The 24417-nt window shown below is 40.2% G+C and overlaps 2 protein-coding genes and 1 pseudogene across 3 annotated transcripts; all 3 read left to right on the top strand.

Annotated features, from left to right (window-relative positions):
* Window positions 1–528: 528 nt before the first annotated feature.
* On the top strand, window positions 529–6963 carry LOC131535795 (alpha-2-macroglobulin-like protein 1; annotated as a pseudogene).
* Window positions 6964–9173: 2210 nt separating this feature from the next.
* On the top strand, window positions 9174–18353 carry LOC131536349 (alpha-2-macroglobulin-like). 2 transcript variants are annotated; one of them, XM_058769224.1, is made up of 34 exons: window positions 9174–9538; window positions 9694–9880; window positions 9949–10105; window positions 10225–10277; window positions 10437–10457; window positions 10583–10748; window positions 10827–10911; window positions 10999–11113; window positions 11204–11324; window positions 11412–11521; window positions 11594–11761; window positions 11837–12064; window positions 12159–12371; window positions 12441–12590; window positions 12771–12896; window positions 12968–13061; window positions 14456–14579; window positions 14683–14908; window positions 14996–15119; window positions 15204–15319; window positions 15399–15450; window positions 15523–15606; window positions 15701–15877; window positions 16005–16080; window positions 16175–16331; window positions 16407–16481; window positions 16572–16734; window positions 16810–16994; window positions 17070–17288; window positions 17369–17490; window positions 17589–17670; window positions 17756–17839; window positions 17916–18021; window positions 18212–18353. In XM_058769224.1, exons 1-34 carry the CDS (start codon window positions 9396–9398, stop codon window positions 18250–18252), a joined length of 4350 nt encoding a protein of 1449 aa, XP_058625207.1. In that variant the 5' UTR covers window positions 9174–9395; the 3' UTR covers window positions 18253–18353. The 2 variants fall into 2 exon arrangements, with proteins under 2 accessions (XP_058625207.1, XP_058625208.1); XM_058769225.1 differs by lacking the exons at window positions 9174–9538; window positions 9694–9880; window positions 9949–10105; window positions 10225–10277; window positions 10437–10457 and having other exon boundaries at window positions 10691–10748; window positions 10827–10907.
* A 2758-nt stretch (window positions 18354–21111) lies between these two features.
* LOC131536376 (caspase recruitment domain-containing protein 11-like) lies at window positions 21112–23872 on the top strand. Its single transcript, XM_058769262.1, has 6 exons — window positions 21112–21208; window positions 21282–21384; window positions 21459–21617; window positions 22457–22563; window positions 22648–22763; window positions 22879–23872. Exons 1-6 carry the CDS (start codon window positions 21176–21178, stop codon window positions 23081–23083), a joined length of 723 nt encoding a protein of 240 aa, XP_058625245.1. The 5' UTR covers window positions 21112–21175; the 3' UTR covers window positions 23084–23872.
* The last annotated feature ends 545 nt before the right edge of the window (window positions 23873–24417 follow it).

Below are 24417 nucleotides of genomic sequence, written 5' to 3'. Positions count from 1 at the left end.
CTAAGGATTATTTATAGCTTTTTTTATTATTATTTTGTTTTGGAAAATAATATATTAGCATTAACGTACAATAACTTTAAATGCGCACTTAGGTTCTGTGAACTTAACTGCGTTGTTAAAGTCATTCAATTTTGTGTTGTTCATCAGATGTATGAAATCTTTATTATAATAATAATTATTATTATTATTATGTGTGAATGAGCCTTTACAATCAATGTTTGAGAATGTGTCACTATTTACATGAAATAAGTTTTACCATTTAAAGCTTAGATTGAGCAGGCCTAAACAAACATACTGTAAATTAATTTCAGATTGGGGATTATCAGTGAAAAGAGTGTTTAACATTAATAATTTACAAGCACTGTCCACCAGGACTGCACATTTTGTATGTCTCCCTTATCAGACGCACCCAATTCAGGTTTTGTAGTCTGTACTAATGAGCTGATGAGATGAATCAGGTGTGTTAGATGAGGGAGACATACAAAATGTGCAGTAGTGCCTCTAAGGAAGGTTTGTAGACCTTGGCACTAGATGGTTGTGAGAAACTGTAGAGCAGTAAACCGTGGTATATTGTAGTAGAAATTCAGCTGGGTTTCTGAAAGAGACACTCAATTGACATCTGGTCTTATGGTTATGATGGAGATTTGTTTTTGGAAAAGGGTCATTTTAGCGCTTTTCTTTGCTGTTGATGGGCAGAGATCAGGGCCGTAAGTACCATTGGCCTTTGAAGTGAATAAAAGCATCCTGCTTTGTTTTATGCTCTTAGTCTTGGCTATGGCACTTTGTCAATGTATACCTACACAAGTACATGTTCTGACCTGGTTGTTTATGCTTTCTGAAGTTTAAATTCAATGTTTCCACAGGTGGTTCTTGGTGACTTTTCCTGCAGTGATTGAGTCTGGCTCTGACACGAAGTTGTGTGCAAGTCTCTTAAAACCCAATGAGAGTCTCACAATGACTGTTTCTCTACTTGATGACAAAAACATGACAACTCCTCTTGTGCAGCAGAGCTCTCGGATGGCTTTTCACCGATTGCTTTAGTTTCCAGGTCTGTTATCATGCTACACATGGACCTTTTGTCTAGTTTGATTTTAATATTTAAAAACCTCTTTCTCTACAGGCTCCTCGAGTAGATGGAGAATCGGTGCAGAAGCTGAGGGTGATGCTTCAAGGGAGGGTCTTCAAAGTGACAGAAGAGTGGAAGGTCATATTCAGACATTACCTGCCTTTGACCTTCATCCAAACAGACAAACCCATCTACAATCCAGGACAAACTGGTGAGATACAAATGACCCTTGGGTGAATATTTGGCATATAGAAAGGAATTTCTGATACAAGTTCTAATGTGTGCATTTATTGATGTTTCTCTTCTCACAGTGAATTTCAGAGTTGTGACCATGGATGCCAAATTTGTGCCTCTTGATCAAATGATACAGCCTGGTCTTTTTCACTATTGAGCTTAATCTGAACAAATTGCAAATGTGTAGATGCGTGTGCTTCAGTCAGTGTGTGTGTGGTTTTTTTTTTTTCTCCCTCCCTCTAATGATACTTTCTGAATCAATGTTAGCGAGTCACTGTTTAATAGTAGTGTCTTTGTCTTCCAGTACAGTCTAGTGGTTGTGGAGACGATAACTTGTTCTTTGAACAGTCTTGCTTTGTACGTTTACATTAGGTTAGCGGTTTAATCTCTTATTTGTTTTACTAGGACAATCATAACAGAATCGGTCAGTGGACAAATGTTTCCTCAACGGGGTGGCTATTGCAGCTTTCTCATGGTTTAAACTCTGATGACCAGGTCGGGATGTAAACATTGAGGGGTTTTATTGGTGACCAAATGACCTCACAGGTTTTTGAGGTGGAAAAAATATGGCAAGTTGTCATGTACGATGTGCAACCGTACACCAGCAGATCTGGGGTCTTAATTTAGAGTTGTTTTAGTTTTACCCAAGTTTGATGTACATCTGTGGTGCCTTTATAGTGACAGTGTTAGAGATGTGGGACTAAAAATTGAAGTTTGTGGTGAGTGAAACTGTCTTTTTTGGATTTCTTGTCTCTTTGGTCCGTTAATTCTTGATCTCCTTTCTTACAACACTCCCCAGATATACACATGGGCAGCCTGTACCTGGTCAAGCGTTTGTGGAAGTGTCGTGAGCATTACCATACATTGTGGTTCCTGAGGTGACTCGTCTGTGCCTAAATAAAACTACTAAGGTATGTGACTACTGCTGTAAAGGAGAGGGTTTTATCTTATGTGGCTGATTCAGATATGGCCATTTGTGTTCTGCTACCAGATGACTGCCACTGGCTGTGCCTCCCTCACCTTCAGTACATCAGTTTTTCAACACCAGATTCGAGACTAGTCTGCAAAATTTGGTTCTTGTTAATGTAAACCTCACTGAGGAGGGAACGGGTGCGCTATTTGCTGATTTGTTGCTGCTTTTTTTTTTTTTTTCCAGACGTAGTCATGTCAAAATCCACAAGTGTCCATTACGTTTGAAGTCGGCAAGGTCACGTTTGAGGACCTCTCAGAGTTTTTTTTGAATCTGGATCAACGATTAATGGAAAGGCAAGTAAAATCGTCACTCGTTTCAGATGGCTTCTTATTGGTTCCTTTTCCTAACCTGTATCTTTCCCAACAGATCTTAGTATCCTATTTCAATGGGACCCGAATGGTGAGCAAGGCAGTCCATCTCCTGGATGGTAGCCAATGGCCCAATAAAGAATTGTTGAATCTGACTACAAACCAGAATGGACTGGCCGTTTTCTCCCTCAACACTGATCTCCCTGAAGCTGATCTCAATCTGGTGGTATGATTTTTTTTTTTTTTAAGTCTTAGTTTTGTTTTAAATGAAGACTTATCTTGCAAGGAACCAATTGTATTAACTTGTTCCTCAGGCAAGTGCAACTGCAGCGGTTGCTTATGGTTAGTCACCGTTCTTCAGTTCAGAAACGAAGACACTGTCTCTTTTCCAAGCTGCTACTCCAGACAATCCAACATTAGTGAACTGACAATTGTGAAGCTTGAGCAGCCACTGAAATGTGGCACCAAGTATCCAGTTTCGGTTTTTATTTAATTCTATGTATGTCTCTGCTCTGACAGAGTGTGGGGATGAAGATTGCAACAAATCTGCCTGTCCGAGAACCTAAGTGCCTGATGTATAGAGGCCTGAATTACTATCGCAACTTCTGTGATGGTGTTAATTTCGAACAAGTAAAAAAAGACAAATACCATACCATGTACAGGCACAACTAGTGCTGAAATGTTGTTGTTTTGTTTGTTTTTGTAGTTCTAGTCCAGGTGTATTCAAATGCAAGATTAAGTGATTGGGGCTACGATGGATTTTGACCTTTCAATTATTCAGAGCAAAATTAGCTTCTTGGCAACGTTAATCATTGTAAAGTAACTGTCAGATTCCTTGCATGGTGCACAAACCTGATTTATCTAAAACTCATCGAAAATGGATACGTCTGATTTGGTTGCTGCAGTCCTAGTATTAATGGCTTCTTTTGATTTCAGTGAAGTATTTCAGTCATCCTGTTGAAATGGCTACTCCTGCTGCAGTAGCAGAGAGTGCTGGAGGAGAGGGCAGTTCCTCTTTTGACATGACCATCAGGACTGACTTTTCAGAAACCTGGATCTGGCAACTCTCAAGTGGGGTTAGTGAGGCACCTTATTTCAGCAGTTGATGCCATCTAAAGACACTTTCCTACAATTTTACCTGCCTACACTTACTAATTTCTATTATCTGGTGTCCTCTCTTCAGAGACTCTGGATCCACACAAGTTCATCTCACGGTTCCTGACACCATCACCACATGGGAGACGGAGGCGTTCTGCCTGTCCTCCAAAGGTTTCGGTTTGGCTCCTCCTGTTCAGCTGACTGTCTTCCAGCCCTTCTTCCTGGAGCTCTCCCTGCCTTACTCCATCATCCGTGGGGAGTCTTTTGAGCTGAAGGCCACAGTCTTCAACTATCTGCCCAAGTGCATCATGGTCTGTCATGTTTATTTTCTTTTATTTATATAATAGATCCATATTGGTCCTGTGTCTTTGCTCCATGTTACTGGTGTTCATTGGCAGGTTAAAGTAACTCCAGCTACACGCTCGGCCTTCACTCTTAGACCATTTAATGAGCCGTATTCATCATGTCTCTGTGCCAATGGGAGAAAGACCTTCAAGTGGGGTCTCTCAGCCTTTGTTCTCGGTCAGTTTTGGCCCATAATGTTTCTAAAATTTGAAGCATATATGAGTATTTAAGGGGTTGTTCACTACCTGTCTGTCACTATCTGTCCAAGTGCATCATGGTCTGGGTTCAATTGTCTATAGTATTGTATAATGGATCTGCCAAGAGGAGATTCCTCTTGTCTTTGCTCAATGTGTATTAATATTACTTATTGGCAGGTTCGAGTGACTCCGGCTTGGTCCATGGTCTTCACTCTCTGATCATTTAATGAGCCATATTCATCCTGTCTCTGTGCCAATGGGAGAAAGACCTTTTAAATGGGTTTTCACTGCTTATGTTGTTGGTCTGTTTTTGTCTCTGTCTGCAAGTAAAGTTTAGAGTTTCTGTCTGTCATTGCAGAAACTGTACATGTGACTGTCAGTGCTCAGGCTGTACTGTGACGTTCAGCAGAATAACTTTGATTTCTGATATGGGTTTTTGCCCTGACCTCCGGTTTTTCTGTCTCATAGGGGACATAGTGGGCCGTGCACTGAAAAATCTGGATGGGTTATTACAGATGCCATCTGGCTGTGGGGAACACAATATGATTGTTCTTGCTCCCAGGTACTACAGGATGTAAATATTGGAAGTCACAGGCCAACACACAGCAGCCATCCTATAAAACACCACCTGTTACCTTCAGAAAGGTATGGATGAGCAGATCCACTGCCGAGTATTTGAGTCTGAATGCAAAGGACGTCCAGTCCTATTCTTCCCATTTGTTTGACCGGATACCAAGGACAACTGAACTACAGGCACAGCGATGGTTTATACAGCACACTTGGTTATGATGCATCCAACACATGGTGTGTTTCATACTGTTCTTCTAATGTTGTCATTGGTTCACTTTGTCTTGAAATTTCCTCTGTGACCAGGTTGACCACCTTTGTCCTGAGGTCTTTTGGCCTAGCAAGGAACTTCATCGTCATTGATCCAAGTGTCCTTCAGAGTGCAAAGGATTGGCTGATCGGCAAGCAAGGTTCAGACGGCTGTTTTATGCAGCAGGGGACTCTGTACCACAGTGACATGAAGGAGAACCACATTTCTTCAAATGCGTCATGACCAATAGACACTAGGGTGGGCCTATTCTTCTAAAGTATATTGGTGTGTTTTAGGATGGAGTTGACTATAATGTGACCATAACTGCCTACGTCACTGCATCTCTGAAATGGATGTCCCTGTAACGGTTAAAAAAATAAATAAAAAAACACCAGCAGTTATAAATGCTTCCTGTTTTGGCTGTAGTGTTTCAATTGCTTCTCAGGATCCAGTCATCACCAATGCTCTGTCTTGCTTGAGGCCTGTCGTTGGGAACCTGGGAAACACTTACACCACGGCTCTGCTCGCCTACACCTTCAGTCTGGCTGGAGAGACTAGTATGCAATTGCCACTTCGGACAACCGTGCCATTTCTGAAGGTGGGATTTTTACCAGTCTCTTGTTTTGAGACTTTGTTCACCAGGATCTTTGGCATGAACTTCCATCTCCGTTTTAGGCACGAAGCTCCACTGGTCTCAGGCTGCATCTGGTGATACTCTGGCGGTGGAGATCAGCTCTTATGTGCTGCTAGCGGTTCTCTCTGTGCAGCCTCTCACAACAGCTAATCTGGGCTATGCTAACCGCATTGTCAACTGGCTTGTGACCCAGCAGAATCCCTATGGAGGCTTTGCCTCCACCCAGGTGACTCTGACCACCAAACTGGAGTTCAATCATTACAGTGGAGTTTTTTATTTTTATTTTTTTTAAATATGGTGCTCGTTTCTTAGGACACTGTAGTGGCTCTTCATGCTCTCTCTGTATGCCACTGAAGTGTTCAGCTTGGAGGGCTCCAGCACAGTTACTGTACAGTCGGTTGTGGCAGGGGGAGATTCCTATAGCTTTGACGTGAATAAAGACAACCGGCTGCTGTATCAGGAGAAGCTGCTGAAGAATGTTCCAGGCCAATATGGCGTTAAAGCGAAGGGCTCCACCTGTGTCTGTGCAGGTCTATATCTTCACCTCCTTTTATTTCTGCTTCTCTTATGCTCATCCTAATTCTCCTTATTTTTGTAATCGCAGACTGCGTGTTTCTACAATATCCCAACACCCATTAAAGTAGCCAGGACACTGGGTGTCGAAGCAAAGGTGACTGGAGACTGCCAACCACCAATCTCATGTTGAGCTTCACAGTGAAGTAAGAACAGCTTTGACTTGTGTCTTGAAACCAGCTCATGTTTCACTATTACAAAGCAAAGATGACTTGTAAAATCCCAACATGCTTGAGGCTCCTTCAGAAACAATGGTCTTTTCACAGCTTGGATCTTCACCCAGTTCACTTGCCCCGCTAGTGGAGCGGGTTATATGCTGGAGAGGATCGAGTCCTAGTGTATCTGAAAGAGGTGAGATTGTGTACACTGGGTATATTCACTACCTACCTGCCAGCTTTTCCTGTGCTGCTGTTTCTCTTCGATCTCCCAGGTTACCAAAGGAGTCCCCCTGACCTACAAGCTGCAACTGAAATGTGGGCTTGTGGTTAATCTAAAGCCCATGGTTATCAGAGTCTGACTACTATCAGCCAAGTTTATATATGTATATATAAAAATTTTTCCATGCCTCACACTTTAGATTGTCTAAATTCCCTGTAGAATGTAATCAAGCTCACTTCCTGTTTCTTTCAGGTGACTCATTTGAGACCACCTACATGTCCCCCTGTCAATGAGTGTGCTTCATTACTGGCTGCAGGACACATGACTCAAATTAAACTGCTTTTATCCAATCAGACTTTTGTTGCCTTTTTTGTTGAACTTTTTTGACAAGTGTTTGTCTGAAACTGCAAGGTCCTTCGTTCATCCCACAGTTGCTGCCATTGCAACAGGTCCGTTAGCTCAAATCTGGTCAGCAGTTTATTTAATCTAAACCAGATAAGATTGCATCTTTTAAGTGAAGTTGATATGGGAAGTCAAGTCCCCTGTTATTTATGTAGCGCTTCTTACAATGCTGATTGTCAAAGCAGCTTTACCGTATTAAACGGGGAAATAATGTTCTCCTCTGGGCAGATGAAACTAGCAGTTTAATTCTAAATTGCAACAGTCAGATTGTGCAGAGGACTCACCTGGTTTTTGTGGTCTTGTCCTGATGGCCGTCTAGGTGACGAGGTCCTCCGAGGGGAGCTTTGTTTCTGGGGCTCATCTAGTTGACATGTCTCTGCTGCTGACATTCAGGTCTTTCCCAGCCACTGCTGTTTTCTTAAGTGTATCTTATTGAGCCAAGAAAAGTTCTTAAATGATTTTGTAAAAAATGTTGGGTGATCCATAAGATAAACTATTTTACTCATTGAGAGGCTTATTGGTGAATAAATAATTCTCATGTTATTGCAGTCACATTACATACAGTTGTCTGAGCTGTCCATTAATCTAAACGGTGAGCTTTAATGTGGATGGCATTGCATGGCAGATGCAGCCATCTCAAATCTCAATGCATTTTTGATGCACAATCTAAACAGTTATGTCTTAAGATGGCTCTTCTGTATTAATGAACTTTAATGCTGTAATGTATAACAAATCCACTTCAAAATTAAATGACTTGGTAATTACAGTACTTGACATTGAAATATGCAAATCTCATAAAAATACTAGGACATCATTTGATGTTTTTGGTTTCTTTGATCTTCATTATACAGAAAGAAAACAAAGAAAACAAGAGTGTGTAGAACTTTCATTACCTGATGGGACACCCTTATAGTGTTGTAAAAATGCAAGTGTTTACAGAGATTTATTTTTAGTTTCAATACTGAGCATTTTAAAATGAACTTCTAAATGTCTGTACAATAGTCCATATAATAGATGACAATTTAATTTTCACAGACAGGGTTTAATTTAAACCAGGATTAGGCCACAGTTCATTTAGGATATTTAAGTCAGAATTCTGATTTGGCATGTCAAGTCATCTAAAGCGCTTTATAAAATAGATTTTTTTTCTTTTTTCTTTTTCAAAGCAACAGGAAAATAATCAATGGTACAAACAGAATTCAATTCTGTTGTTAAGCAGCTCTAAACCCTTGATATATTCATATTGAATGTTGTTTTACAGAGTAATAGATTAGCCTCTAATAATAAGATGGGGTAACACTTTATTTTGATGGTCCCTTTTGAACATTCTGTTGACACGAAGTAATGTTGCAACTACATGTCAACAAACTCTCATTAGAGTATTAGTAGACTGACTGCTTCATATCTACTAACTCCTTATTGTGTTGGTCTCCCAACAGATATTCTACTGAGTGTAAGTAACTTTGCAAGAACGTGCCTAACCCTAACCCTAACCCTACCAGTCAACTAATACACTACTAACACTTTAATGAGAGTCAGTAGAAATGTAGGTGCAACATTATTTATAGTCAATAGAATGTGTTAAAGGGACCATCACAATAAAGTGAAACCTAACCAGGGCCTGCTCCAAATCCAAGTTCATATTTAAGCTTTGATTTTAGAGTTGAAATATAATATTTGCTGTTGGACTTATTCACTTTATTATTGTGAAGTACAATTTTTTGCTCTTAAAAATCACAACAGAAATTGAAAACTCAACTTTCATCATAAAAATATAAAAGCACAAAGATTATTGGATGGTTATAGTGAGGTTTTGTTCACACTTAAAAGAAAACTGCACAGGCTAAAAGAATGACCTTCAAGAATCCATATTGGTACTGTTTAAAATAGAGATATTGATATTGTCAGTCCACCCTTAGATTCCACATAGCTGATATCAAAGAGTGACTGGGAAACAATTATTTTTTATTAAAATATACAGCTGACTATATGAAACATACTTTGTAAGTTTCCTAGTTATAGAGGATTAAACACTACAAGATTCAAGGAAATAAAACATGGTGAAATATGCTGTATGCTTATAAATTGTGTCCCTAATTTAGCTCACCTGAACCAGTTAATCAATGTCTTCAGACTAGAAGCTTCAAGGCAGGGTTGTTGTTGGCTGTAGGCTCTGCAGGACATTTGCCCTTCAGAAGCAGGAACGAGCACATCTGATTAAAAATGTTTTAATATTGCCATCATCAGGGTTGACTAAGACTGATTGTGAGAAGCTGTAGAGCAGTAAACAGTGGTAGACTGTGGCAGAAGTTCAGCTGGGTTTCTGAAAGAGACACTCAATTGACATCTGGTCTTGGATGATTGCTTTTCATGGCTATGATGGAACTTTGTGTTTGGAAAGTTCTTATTTTAGCCCTTTTCTTCTTTCCTGTTGATGGACAGAGATTAGGGCTGATCGCTGTTGATAAACCAAGATTAGAGCCGTTTGCTGTTGATGGACAGAGATCAGGGCCGTAAGTACCATTAGCCTCTGGAGTGAACGAACATATTTTGCTTTGTCTTATGCTGTTTGTTTTGGCTGTGGCAAACAATTTCTGTGACTGTCTACACAACATGCTCTGACCTGGTTACTTATGGCTTCTGCAGTTCAACTTTTATGTTTCCACAGGTGGTTCTTGGTGACACTTCCTGCAGTGATTGAATCTGGCTCTGATGCCAAATTGTGTGCAATCCTTCTGAAACCCAATGAGAGTCTCACAATGACCATTTCTCTGCTTGATGACAAAAACATGACAACTCCTCTTGTGCAGCAGACATCTGATTCTGCAGCAATTTACCGCTGCTTTCGTTTCCAGGTCGACACCTTATCATGCTACACATGAACCATTTGTCTAGTTAGATGTACATTAACATTTCTCTACAGACTCCTCAAGTAGATGGAGAATCGGTGCAGAAGCTGAGGGTGGTAGTTAAAGGGAGGTCCTTCAAAATGACTGAAGAGAGGAAAGTTATGTTCAGAAGTTACCAGCCTTTGACCTTCATCCAAACAGACAAACCCATCTACAATCCAGGACAAACTGGTGAGCTATAAATGACCCTTGAGTGAATATTAGGAGTTCAGAAGTTCTGTTGTGCTCCATGTTCAAATTCAAGTGCCTGGTTTAATGAGTGTGAGCATTCATTGACTTTATTTTTGCAGTGAATTTCCGAGTTGTAACCATGGATGTCAAACTTGTGCCTCTTGATCAAATGGTGAGGCCTAACCTCTTTGCTGCATACAAATTGCAAAATAATGCATGTCGTCTTTAGATGTGCATACTTTAGTCCATCATAATTGTGCAACCCCCCTCCCCAAATCATATTTTTATATTAATGTGTTAATGTCTAATATTGCTGTGTTTTGTCTTGCAGTACACTCTGGTGGTTGTGGAGGTAAGAATTTGCTCCAGTGCAAGTATTTTAATAGATGGGTCTGCTTTATTTCTGGATGTTCTTTGTACATTTTCCCATTAGAATTGCAATCATTTTCTTTTCTGACCTGTTAATTGTTTCACTAGGACCATCAAAACAACAGAATCGGCCAGTGGACAAATGTTTTCTCAACGGGGTGGATATTGCAGCTTTCTCATGGTTTAAACGCTGAGGCTCAGGTCGGGATGTATACATTGATGGCTTTTATTGGTGACCGAATGACCTCACAGGTTTTTGAGGTGAAAAAATATGGTAAGTTTCATGTACAATGTGCAACCGTACAACGGCTGATTTGAGGTCTTAATTTAAAATGCTTTGTTTCTGGTTTAGTTTTACCGAAGTTTGATGTCACTGTAAACGCACCACAGATGTACAGTGTTGGAGATGTGGGGCTGAAGATTGAAGTTTGCAGTAAGTGAGTGACACTTCTATTTACCCTATGCCAGATTTCTCATCTTTTTGTTGGTCTGGTCTTGATCTCCTTCCTTAAAACACTTCCCAGATACACATATGGGCAGCCTGTACCTGGTCGAGTGTTGATGGATGTGTGCCGTGAGCCATTTCCATACGTTGCGGTTCCTGAGGTGACTCGTCTATGCTTGAATAAAACTGCTGAGGTATGACTACTGCTATACAGGTTTTTTTTTTTTTTCCCTCTCCTCCTTTCTTCTGTGGTTGACTTAAATATGACTATGTTCTGCTGCCAGATAAATAGCGTGGGCTGTGCCTCCCTCACCTTCCGTACATCAGTGTTTTTCACTACCAGATTTGAAAATAATCTGCAAGATGTGTTTCTTATTACTGCCAATGTCACTGAGGAGGGAACAGGTGAGCTATTGGCTGATCTGTACCAGTAGGATGTGTTTGGAGGACATTGGTGTTTATTTGTTCATGTTTTTTGTTTCACCTTTCCAGATGTTGTGATGTCAAAATCTGCAACAGTGTACATTACATTTGAAGTTGGGAAGGTCACATTTTTGGAGCTCCCAAAGTTCTTCAACCATGGATCAATAATTAATGGAAAGGAAAGTAAAGGTTCATCACTTGTTGAAACCTTCACATTGGTTCCCTTTCCTAACCTTTATTTTTCCCAACAGATCTCAGCATCTTTTTTCAGTGGGACTGCAATCTCAAGCAAGGCAGTCTATCTCCTGGATGGTCAATGGCCCAACAAACTGCTGTTGAATTTGACGACAAACCACAATGGACTGGCTGCTTTCTCACTCAACACTGCTGATCTCCCTAAAGCTGATCTTAGTCTGGTGGTAAGGTTTTTATTTATTAATTTATTTTAAATGAAGACTTGTCACTGGAAACCAATCCCATTCATTGTTCCCCAGGCAAGTGCGACTCTAGAAGTTGCTTATGGTTACAGATCACCATACTTCACTTCAGATACAAGAATACTTGCACTTCTCCAATCTGCTAGTCCCTACAGCCAAACGTTTAGTGAACTGACAATAGTGAAGCTTAAGCAGCCGCTGAAATGCGGCGCCAAGTATCCAATGACAATCAAGTATTCGTTTGTTGGAGAGACTGGTAACTACAACACTGATATCATCTATATGGTGAGTGGACACTGGTTTTGTAGTGGTCTTTGCCTTTTTATTGTTATGCTGGTCCATTTTGTCTGGCACTTATGTATTCTGCCTATCTTGTCAGGTCTTGTCCAAAGGAGTAATTATTCTTCATGGATTTCAGAGGGTTCAAGCACGGGCTTCTAATACAGTCACAAGTGGCACGGTATCATTCCAGCTGTCTGTTAGTATTGATATGCCTCCAGCAGTGCAGATTCTGGCCTTCTGCATTCTACCCAGTGAGAATGTAATTGCTGCTAGTGCATCATTTGACACAGAAATGTGTTTCCAAAACCAGGTATGATGTAGCTCCCCATGTGGGGTGCAGTGACTTATCCTACAGTGTGTGAGCTGCTTCTTGTTCCAGGTGTCTCTGCAGTTTTCTCCTGCTACAGCTGTTCCTGACGAGGGAAACATTTTGACAGTCTCTGCTCAAGCAGGATCCCTGTGTGGCCTCAGTGTTGTTGATCAGAGCGTCCTGATCATGGAGCCAGGGAGACGTCTGAGTGCAGAAGCGGTATCCGTGTGCCACTGATCAGATTTCCTATTAAACAATGTAGATTTGAATCCATTGGTGTCGCATGGTATCAGTTGGTCGTGTTTGAGTATTATTATTTTTTTTAAAGGATAGAATTCCATAGGTGGAGGACTTAAAACTACTTCAAGCGTTCTTCACATGCACCCCAAATGTTCTCAGGTTTTCAGCTTACTTCCAGGGCATTCGCTATCAGATTATCCATTTGGTGTCGAGGATGAACATAAATGCCTGAATGTTCGACCTCGTCGAGCGGTTCCTATAGACCAAGTTTATGAAGCTTTCAAGGTAGAAAATGGTCTGTACATGTCAGTCCGTACTTTTTTGAATGTGACTTGTAGTTTGAATTGTTTTGACAGAGTGTGGGACTGAAGATCACAACAAATCTGCCTGTCCAAGAACCTCAGTGCCTGACGTACAGAGGCCTGAATTACTATCGCAACTTCTTCTATGGTATGCCCATTAGGTTATTGATCTAAAATTAGCCATATGACTTAGGAAAATTACAAGAAAAGGAAGCAATCACCGTGATTTATGCAAGGTTTTGATCTTTAAAATGTGTGCAATGTAACTGTCTATCTAGGGTTTGATACTGAATGTGAAGTTTAACATGACTCTTTACATATACAGGCACAACTAATGCCTAAATGGGGTTTTTGTAATCCTAGATTAAAAGTGAATCCAAATTCAACAACTAGGCTACTAAATGGACTAATTGTACCGATTTCACACTGCATGATTTTCAAAGTCATCAGATCACCGTTGTGTGTGATTTGTCACTCGTGTGAACAAGCACCAGTTTGGGTCCAATTTTGGGCATTTGTCACTGATTTTTGCATAATCTGTCTGTGAGTGAAAATTGGGGCTAAAATTGTGCAGTGTGAACTGTGTGCATTAGGGCTACAATGGATTATTTTGATCTTTCAGTTATTAAATGCAAAATTAACTATCTATCCTGGCCAAATAAAACCATGTATGTGTGCTTTAGGAAAACGCCTATCTACTCTACATGTGGTGCATTTGTCTGACAACGTTTACATGGACATCAGTGATCAAATTATTTACCTTATTTTGAATAAGGCAATATTATGATTAAGGTGTTTACATGAGTTGCTTTTAGAATAATCCTTTCATGTTCCCGTTTTACATGTTATAGTACACAGATCGATTAATGGCACACGTCATTACGTCACCACACGACGCCATCCAACTTCCCCTCCAGAATTTCAGGCATAAACATACAGTTCATCTTTATGGTGCCATATACAGTTTTGAGTTTAATTTTTAATTTTACGAAAGCGCCAAGTGCAGTTAATTATTTGTCATGCTATATGTGCAAACCGATAACTGCGTTGTTGAAACCATGCTCTTGTTTGCCGTCAAACGGTTGACCGCTGCCGTGTGTGTATCCTGTCGCAAAATGCGTGAAAAGTCCTACACGACGGTAATAGTTTAATTAAGGGGTGTACATGTCTGTACTGCGCTTCAATAATGCAACTAAAATTGGAATACTCCACATGTCTTAATTCGATTTGTTTACTTCGATTATGACTTTAGCCGGATTAAGGTAATCAAAAATCCGTTTATATGGTAGACTCTTAATCTTAGAATTGTCTTAATCGTATTAAAATCGGAGTATTGATGCTCATGTAAATGTAGTCGCTGTTCCCTATCTGCAATTGACTGGGCTGCTATTATCCCACAAGTCTATCCCTTTTAAGTGTGATCAGGGATTCTTTCTGATAGCTGAAGCAAAAACCTTAATCATAAAATTATTGAAAATGGATAAAGCTCAATTGGCTGTTGCAGTCTTAGTATTAATGGCTTATCTCTTCATTTTATGCAAGTTGGCCATCCTGAAGCGGCTCCTGCTGTAATACCAGAAAGTGGAGACACGAGCAGTTCCTCTTTTGTCACGACCATCAGGACTTACTTTCCAGAAACATGGATCTGGCAACTCACTCAAGTGGGGTTAGTGAAGTATCTTGCGGTAAATCAGTATTTGACACTTGATGCCACTTACTAAATTTGCCTCTCCTGTCCCCTCTTATTTCTCTCTTCGGCTGTCCTTCAGAGACTCTGGATCCACACGAGTTCCTCTCAAGGTTCCTGACACCATCACCACATGGGAGACGGAGGCGTTCTGCCTGTCCTCCAAAGGTTTCGGTTTGGCTCCTCCTGTTCAGCTGACTGTCTTCCAGCCCTTCTTCCTGGAGCTCTCCCTGCCTTACTCCATCATCCGTGGGGAGTCTTTTGAGCTGAAGGCCACAGTCTTCAACTATCTGCCCAAGTGCATCATGGTCTGTCATGTTTATTTTCTTTTATTTATATAATAGATCCATATTGGTCCCGTGTCTTTGCTCCATGTTACTGGTGTTCATTGGCAGGTTAAAGTAACTCCAGCTACACGCTCGGCCTTCACTCTTAGACCATTTAATGAGCCGTATTCATCATGTCTCTGTGCCAATGGGAGAAAGACCTTCAAGTGGGGTCTCTCAGCCTTTGTTCTCGGTCAGTTTTGGCCCATAATGTTTCTAAAATTTGAAGCATATACGAGTATTTAAGGGGTTGTTCACTACCTGTCTGTCACTGCAGGACCTGTCAATGTGACAGTCAGTGCTTCAGCTGAACAATCCCAGACATGTGGCACTGAGGTGATTGTGCCGGAGAGAGGACGCATTGATGTAGTTACTCGAAGTCTACTCGTTCTAGTAAGTGTTAATCATCTGCCTTAACCAGTTTGATACTTGAGATCATGCTGCTTTGCTGATGTGATTTATTGCTTTTTAGCCTGAAGGAGTTGAGAGAACAAACGCCCAGAGTTGGTTGCTGTGTCCAAAGGGTTTGTTTGCACTCAATGATTCCCAAACATTAGCCTAGTGCTCAAAGCTGATCCGTTCTGTTTGGTCCACAGGAAGTGTTCTTTCTGAAGACGTGAGACTGACGTTTCCAACAAATGTGATCCAGGGATCAGCCAGATGCTCAGTTTCAGTCCTTGGTACAGCATTTCATTGAGTAGAAACTGACACGTGATATTTTATTTTTTATTTTTTCCTTTTCCTGATGAGTTTTACACTTTACCTTTACCATAGGGGACATAATGGGCCGTGCACTGAAGAATCTGAATGGGTTATTACAGATGCCATATGGCTGTGGAGAGCAGAATATGATTGTTCTTGCTCCCAATATTTACATCCTGCAGTACCTGGAAGTCACGGGCCAACTCACCGCAGCCATCCGACAGACCGCCACCGGTTACCTTCAAAGCGGTATGGATGAGCAGATGCATTTTGTGTATTAGGGAGACCAAATCCTAAGGACGTTCAGTCCTGCACTTCCTATATAATCTATCTGACTCTGATAAGCTACCGTGCATGCGTTATTTGACCTGAACAGGCTACCAAGGACAACTGAACTACAGGCACAGTGACGGTTCATACAGCACATTTGGTTATGATGAATCAAACACATGGTGAATTTCACACTGTTCTTCAAGTATCCTTTTTGTCACCAAAAGGAAGTGTTTTGTTTGTAAATTCAGTTTGTCATGAAACTTCCATGGCCAGGTTGACTGCCTTTGTCCTGAGGTCTTTTGGTCTAGCGACACGATTTGTATTCATCGATCCGAATGTCCTTCAGAGTGCGAAGGACTGGCTGATAAGCCAGAAAGGTTCAAATGGCTGTTTCATGCAACGGGGGACTTTGTACCACAATGACATGAAGGTATGCATGTTATCAAATGGAATGTAGCCCATAGACTCTGTCAGTGTTTTTAATCCATATGCTGTTGTGCTTTAGGGTGGAGTTGATGATAACGTTACCATGACCGCCTACATCACTGCATCACTGCTTGAACTCGGTGTCCCTGTCACGGTAAAAACATCTCTAGTAGTTGTATGAGCTCCATGTAGATGATCCTTCTGTTCTGGCAGTTGTCTGATATTTGCTTTGATTCTTTTTCAGGATCCAGTCATTACCAATGCTCTATCATGCTTGAGGCCTGTCGTTGGGAACCTGGGAAACACTTACGCCACTGCTCTTCTCACCTACACCTTCAGTTTGGCAGGAGAGACCAGAACTCGATCACAGCTTTTAACCATCTTGAAAAACCTTGCCATTTCTGAAGGTGATATTCACCAGCATGTTTTTGTTTGTTTGAGGATCTTTGGCATGAACTTTCTCTCTCCTGTCTCTTCTTAAGGCACTAAGCTCCATTGGTCTCAGGCTACATCTGGTGATACTCTGGCGGTGGAGATCAGCTCTTATGTGTTGCTAGCGGTTCTCTCTGTACAGCCTCTCTCAACGGCTAATCTGACCCACGCTAACCGCATTGTCAACTGGCTTGTGGCCCAGCAGAATCCCTATGGAGGCTTTTCTTCCACACAGGTGACCACCAAACATGAGTGCAGTCATCCGGAGTCATATCGGAGTGGAGTTTTTAATCTGGTGTTTGTTATATAGGACACAGTGGTGGCTCTTCAGGCTCTGTCTCTGTACGCCACTCAAGTATTCAGCTTGGTTGGTTCCAGCACTGTTACTGTAGAGTCCTCAGTGGCAGGAGATGTTCATAACTTCGGTGTGACTAGGGACAACAGGCTGCTGTATCAGGAAAAACCACTGAAGACCGTTCCAGGCAAATATAGTGTTAAAGCAACAGGATCCACTTGTGTGTCTGTGCAGGTCTGTATCTTCACCCTCTCTGTTTTGGTTTCTGTGGTGCATGGCCTAATTCTGTGTTTTCATTGCTCTGCATACTATAGATTGCATGTTTCTACAACATCCCAACACCCATTAAAGTAGCCAGGACATTGAGTGTCGAAGCAAAGGTGACTGGAGACTGCCAACCGGTTGGAACCAATCTCATGTTGAGCTTCACAGTGAAGTAAGAACAGCTTTGTCTTGAAACCAGCTCATGTTTGACTCTTACAAAAGGAAGCTGCTTTCTTGATGACTAAACCTCTTTATTTCCACACCATTCAGATACAATGGCCCAAAGTCAAGTACTAACATGGTTATAGTGGACGTTAAGCTCCTGTCAGGTTTCATGGCAGATACGTCACCGGTTCGTATACATTAAGAATTGCAAAGTCCCAAGATGTTTAAGGCTCCATGTAATTGTGTAGTTAAAAATTACTTTTTCATCTTAGCTTGGATCTCCACCTAATTCATTTGCCCCGCTAGTGGAGCGAATTGATGCCAGAGATGATCATGTCTTGGTGTATCTGAAAGAGGTGAGACTGTGGACACATTCACAGACTGCCATCTTCTCATGTGCTGTGTATTGCTGTTCATCCTTTTGTTTTGCAGGTTCCCAAAGGAGTCCCCATGAGTTACAATCTGCAGCTGAAACAGGTTCTTGCAGTGAAAAATATCAAGCCGGCAGTTATCAGTGTTTATGACTACTATCAGCCAAGTATGTTTTCTTTATTCTGGGGTGTAATTTCCAAAAGCAACTATGGTCGTAAGTTCTGTCGTTACAAATAGTGCAACTGAGCTTGCGCCCATAGTTGGCTAATGATGCTTTTGGGAAACGAACCCCTGGTCATGCTTTGCTCTGGCTGAATTCCCTGTTGAACATGATCCAACTCATTTTGTTCTTTTAGGTGATTCATTTGAGACCACCTACACATCTACCTGTCCATGATTTACTGGTTGGAGTACGACTTTCAAGGTTTCAAATAAAGCTGCTTTTATGCATTGTAATGTTGTCCTTTTTTTTTTTTTTTTATGGGTGCTTTCACATTTTGGAGGCATTGAAAAGTGGGACTCTGGACTGTAATTATATGCTCTTGTGACTTTTTGACGTATCCATGCGTGTATACATGTACCGGAGTAATGTGTAGTACTCTACTCTGAACAAAATCTAGTGGAGTCATAATTCCTGTGCTTAAAGTGGGGGGAGGAGTGCCTTTTAAACCAAATACACGCTGAAAAGAATACTTTAATGACATCGGGACATAAGTCTCTATTCTCTCTGAAATCGGCTGTGTTTTCACTGCGTTAGCGCTGTTTCGTACTTGCCGTACTCTTTGAATTTACTGGATCTTTGGACCACCCCACCAGCTCATTTCAAGCAATGCATAATTCAATGAAACTCTGAAGCAGTGTGTGTATATAAAATAAGCCCATGTTAACATGTGACTGCAATTTAGTTGGATACTACTTTTTTGATTAGGAAAATAAAGGTGTAGGGGAAACGGGTCAATTTAGCTCAAAGGAAATCAATTATAGGTTGGGGAATTTGGACCGAATCAAATCAAGAGTTTTATGGCTGATCACGGAGTCAGACAGCAATTCATTAAATGAGCCGTTTAACGTCCACTCTCCACTGGATATTAAAATCCAAAATATAGTGAAAACACTAACTGGCACAGGAACAAGAACAGCAGTTCAAGACATTAACTTGTAAGCACAAAACATCAGATGCTTTTCAATATATATAAGACTTTATTGGACAAATCTGGGACATGTAATCTAACACAAACTCATGCATTCACACAGGTTGCAGAAAAGAGAGAAAGAGGGGAAAGAATGAGTTGAATGAGAGAATGAAAATGTGAAATCCCAAGTTCATAGCAATATGTGCAATTGCATAGACTTGAACATCCATCAATCACTTAATTAAACCTCACACTGAGTTTCTCAATGAGGCTAAAATTTATATTAAATGCACCAGTTCAGCAAGAATCTGGAGGTTCTACTTGCATTGTGTGTTTGGGGGGTTCCCTTGTTGTCTTTGCAGAAAGGGATTTCCCAAGGTTGCTGGTTGGCTGAAGTTCAGTAGTCATTGAAGTGACGTCTTGGGAAGTCAATTGGTTGGGCATTGGCTGAAGATGCGGAGTTGTGTGGGCTGGTTGAAGTTTTGAGGCGGTCACAGAATCGAGGTGAACTCAGAGACACGGTGTTGCAGCAAAACTTAACTCAGAACACTAAACTCTCAATGGAAAGGAAAGAAACTAAAGTAAAATAATAAAAGAATGTAACGAGACTAGATGGTTTTTCTTCTCATCGTGGTTAGGAAGTAGCAGGCATGCAGGCCAAAGCACACTGGAAAGGTGCTCAAAGAACGCAAAAATTATGGTTAAAAAGCATGGCTAAGAGCAAAAAACGGCGGCTAAAAAAGCATGACTAAAAGCTAAATTTGATGGTGTCCTGAGTTTTTCAACTGGGCTTTTGGACACATCCCAAATGGTGTCTTGACCAATTAGACATGGTCTTAGTTCAGAGTGTTGCTATGTTTCTTTTCCCAATACGTAAATCAACACAATAGGTGTGTTCGCCTTGAAGCGGCACTGTGCAGAATGATCACTGTATGACATCAAAGTAGCCTACCGTGAGAGCAATTAGAAAGCATAAGGATCCGTCTGCTCTCTTATGGCTCTCGCAGTACTTTTATGTCATACACTGATCATCTTATCAGTCACATGGTCCGAATTTTCCCACTCTTGAAGATAATAATTTTGTAGAGTATTTGCAGAGTATAATATATATATCAATGGCGAGCGGTGACTTTTTTAACCGGGTATGCTGAGTGCTGAGATTAAGACACCCCACCCCACCCCATCGCTTTTAGGACACACTCAAAGAGGAAAACACCGTGGCAGGTGTCGATTAAAAAGTATGCACGTTCCTACCTGCTATTTGTAAATGAAATTAATCTCCAATCCTTCTTCTATCGTTTCAGGTTTATCCATAGTTATTCGAATGCTAGAAAACAGCTGATTTTCCAAGTAAAAACCGCCAAATAACATTTACATGTAGTTACGTTATGATACGTAATATTCAGAGCGTGGGGAGATGGGGATTTCCCCGGTCTACCTCTCCTGCATCAACTGAATGATTTTTATTTTTTTCCCCATTTATTTTTTATTCCCAGTGAATAGGAGTTAAAACTCCCACCCGGATGACAATAATTGACCATGCAAAATACCAAAAAATAAAATAAAATAATAAAAATAAAATAAATAATAAAATAATAATATCTTTAAAATATTGCCAAGTAACGTTGCAAACAACAATAAAATCACAGAAGGACTTTAACTGCAAGCGACACAAGTATATGGAAAACAAAGGTATTGTTTCCTATTTTTTCCTGATGTTTGTTATTATTTCACATTTTTTATACATTTTTATAAACTTTTTTTTTTATTTATTTACTACTTAGGCATGTTGACAATAACGCCATCAACATGGTCTATGACCAGATATGATGCTCTAAAATGCCAATTGGTAGTGTATTTTGAATTTATTACGTGAACATGAATGTACTTACTTTGTACATTATGTACATAATTTATTTTCCTTTGAGGGTCACATCACCTGACAACTGCCCCCCCATTTTAAAATGGCTGCTACGCCCCTGGCTGCAAATATTGAATAAATATTATTACATAACCACATCACAATTCAGCAGACACAAATTTTCAGGAAAGAAGAGCAATTGCAAATTCATATTCAGATGATGTGGATATTTAATGTTGAACATCTGTCTGATGTCGTATCAAATATGTCAGACTCGTGTTTTTCTCTTCAGGGCTCAGCAGCTGCTGTTGGTGAGACTTCGTACGATGGCGCTGGAACAGAATCAGTGCAGGAGGAAGGTGACGGTCTGTCTGTCTGTCTGTCTCTGTCTCTCTCACAGACACTGACTGTTTGTTTTTTGTCTGTCTGTAGTTCTGTAAGAAAACCTCTGAGCGCGTTCGGCTCATTAAAGCGGTCGCGGCGAACTATCGCGAGATTGGCTCATCTAGTCCGGTGCTCTACACACTCAGTAACCGTAAGCCCCGCCCACTCTAACATTTAACCAATCAGAGGGAATATTGTGAGTTCTGAATGTGTGCGTGTTTGTAGGGCATGAGGAGCAGCTGATCCCGTTCAGTCTGGTTCAGATGGTTGGGGTCTTCAGCAAACGGCCGGTGGTTTTCTCCCCGTCTATTCTGTCCCGCGGGATTATCGAGCGGCTGCTGCAGCCGGCAGAATCCGGTCTGGACTTCAACACCTGCCATCCAGGTACAGCGGCAGATCCTAACTACAACCAAAACCATGCTGCCTGTCACTTGAAATACATTAAATGTTCACTGAAAAAATACAAATACACAATACACAATATAAAAACAATAAAATGTATTAATATTTTTTTATTTATATTTTCCCCAGATTTCAACTTAATAGGCAGCTAGTCAATTTTATAAACCTACTAAAATTACTAAAGATGACTGAACAAAATAAAGACTTAAACTACATGAAAATGAGAAGTGTTGCCTTGTAAACCAGCTGTGTATATATATATATATATATATATTATTGTATATTACTAAGGATGACAAAACAAGCAATAAAATAAATAGTAAAACTTGAACTAAAATGAACTAAAATTTAAACGAAGATAGAAAAATTCAAAAACGTACTAAATACTACAGTACTACTACTAAAATATAAAAAATACTAAACATGGCAATAACACACTTCGAAATTACTACATTTATTGCTACTTATGAAATAAACTTACAAAAGAAAAAATGGAAATATAAAAATCTAATTCAAGCTATAATACTATTATCAAAAATGGATAATCTTAAACTAAATTTAAAATGAAAACTAATAATATATAAAAATTCAAAATATTAATAAAAATGACTAGTAAATCCTATAATAGTATAGTACCAGTGATACTAAAATAACACTGCTCTTGCATTTCCAGCTGGGATTTACTTTGTCTATATGAAAATAGTTTGTTTTTACATATCATTCAGTTTTTTGTCTTACAATCTTGATACATTTTAGTTCATAATTTCAGTAATTTATTATAATTTTTTGGATTTTTTCCCCATTATTATTATTGTGTGCAGAGCCAGTGGAAAGTTGTGTGCGTCAGGATAAGAGTGTGTTCCTCATAGACTCCACAGATCAACCACTGGGAATCAAACTACAGAGTATCCAAGAGGTTATTAACCAGGTAAACATTAACACACACATACACACTAACACACTGAGAGTCACAGCTGTGTCAAAACTTTGCGTTTGTGTCTCTGTGTCTCAGGACAAGCACTGTCTGCTTCAGCTGGGCTTGAATCATGTGGAGAATCTCCTGAAGCAGAGCATCTATCCCATCATCATCTACATCAAACCCAAAAACAAGAAGGGACGCAAGTTCAGGTGCAGATCCGTATCTTTCTGTCTCTTGACATTGTACTCACAACATCAGCCCGACCTTGAGCTCTTGATATCACGCAAACATTAATCCCCGATGAAACCTGTGTGTGTGTTTCAGGAAGCTGTTATCGGGCCACCGAGAGGAGGACCTGATGGAAGCCTGTCAGATGGAGGAGCTACAGCTGGAGACTCTTCCTGTGATGTTCAGCACGGTGGAGCCAAACGCGTGGAGCAGCACGGATGAGCTTCTGGCCGTCATACGCAGCACAATCCTGAGCCAGCAGAGCACCATGGTGTGGCTGGAGCAGGAGCGACTCCAGTAGAGACGCATCCTAATGCGTTTCACACTTACTGTTGTTTAGGATTGGTTATGGGACAGATGATTAATGACCATACCTGTCATATAGTGGTTACATCTCATATACTCCATAATGTGAATCCACTGATTTGAATAAAAAGAAAATTAAAAAACATATTTTAACAAACTGATGCTGGAGATTGGGGTTTCTACAGTTTTATGTTCATGTTTTATATCATCTTTTTATTATGCACTTCATTGAAGTAGTTAAACTTTAGATATCACTGAACTGTACTGTATGTTCTTTTTTGAGTTGTATCTGTGAAATGATCTGTATTTATTATGATCTTCAACCAGGAGAACTGCATGACTACATTCATACAGTGTTTGGGATCGACTAATATCAGGGGTTACAATAGAACATATTTTTGATATTGATCAAATCTGTGATCCATATATTATCCATATGATGACTGTAAAGCAGCTCATGTTCAGATCTTCTCAATGTCACAACCCGCTCCACTTGTGGGACATGGGCATTGGGTGAGAGGAAAATACCATCTTTTAGATAAACACTTAACATCTGAAAAAGCGTCAAGCATCTTGAGATTTTACAAGTCATCTTAAAACACATACAAACCAGGGACATATCTGCTGTGAAGCCTGACCCGCGAGAGGCATGTTAGTACGTTTGCTCCTTTGCATCTCTTGTTTTAAAGTATAAAACAACCAAAGAACACTTTTTACGGACTCTTCATATATATTATTGGTATTTGATGATTTGTAAATTGCACATACTTTCAATAAAACATTTGCAATTGGTTGTAAAAGGCGTTTTCATGCATGTTTGGCTTGCTAAAAAACAAAAGCCCAATAGAAACTGTCACAGGAAATTCAAATGGTTTCCATTAAAATACCATTATGAACCATTTGCTTTTTCCAGTAAAACCATTACAAAATTCCTTTTGTGGTGTGTTTTGGGCATTTTTTCGATAGGATTTAACATCCATCCAGTAGAATCCATCACATACCAGTAGATACCATTACAGTTTCCATTAAAACCAATACAATTCCCATTAAAACCATTACATTTTCTATTGTGTTTTGGGAAGGGTTCTATTGTTTGTTTGTTTTTCAGCAGGGTTTTGTTGTACTTGCACAAAGGTTCGTTTCTCTCTTAAAAAATGTTTCGCAAAGCTGCTTCTCAATCCATTCTCACTTTAGTTGGCAAATCATCAGCAGAAAACAGACAGCAGGATTTAAACGAGCCCTTTTCAAACACAAATCTCCCTCGATGAAACTAAACACGAATCAGGCGTCTCTTTCAGAAACCCTAAGTTATTTTTGATCCATCATTCA

The sequence above is a fragment of the Onychostoma macrolepis genome, chromosome 03 (genome assembly GCF_012432095.1).
Source record: "Onychostoma macrolepis isolate SWU-2019 chromosome 03, ASM1243209v1, whole genome shotgun sequence".
Taxonomy (NCBI): domain Eukaryota; kingdom Metazoa; phylum Chordata; class Actinopteri; order Cypriniformes; family Cyprinidae; genus Onychostoma; species Onychostoma macrolepis.
This window is presented reverse-complemented; position numbering and strand designations above follow the sequence as displayed.

Excerpts from the sequence above, each read along its gene's own strand:
- LOC131536349 (XM_058769224.1), top strand. The coding sequence starts at position 9,396 with ATGGCTATGATGGAACTTTGTGTTTGGAAAGTTCTTATTTTAGCCCTT. Across the intron at positions 15,607-15,700 it reads ATGCTCAGTTTCAGTCCTTG|GGGACATAATGGGCCGTGCA; the intron begins GTACAGCATTTC and ends CCTTTACCATAG. Across the intron at positions 17,840-17,915 it reads TCTTGGTGTATCTGAAAGAG|GTTCCCAAAGGAGTCCCCAT; the intron begins GTGAGACTGTGG and ends TTTGTTTTGCAG.
- LOC131536376 (XM_058769262.1), top strand. The coding sequence starts at position 21,176 with ATGGCGCTGGAACAGAATCAGTGCAGGAGGAAG. Across the intron at positions 21,618-22,456 it reads CTTCAACACCTGCCATCCAG|AGCCAGTGGAAAGTTGTGTG; the intron begins GTACAGCGGCAG and ends TATTGTGTGCAG. Across the intron at positions 22,564-22,647 it reads TCCAAGAGGTTATTAACCAG|GACAAGCACTGTCTGCTTCA; the intron begins GTAAACATTAAC and ends TCTGTGTCTCAG.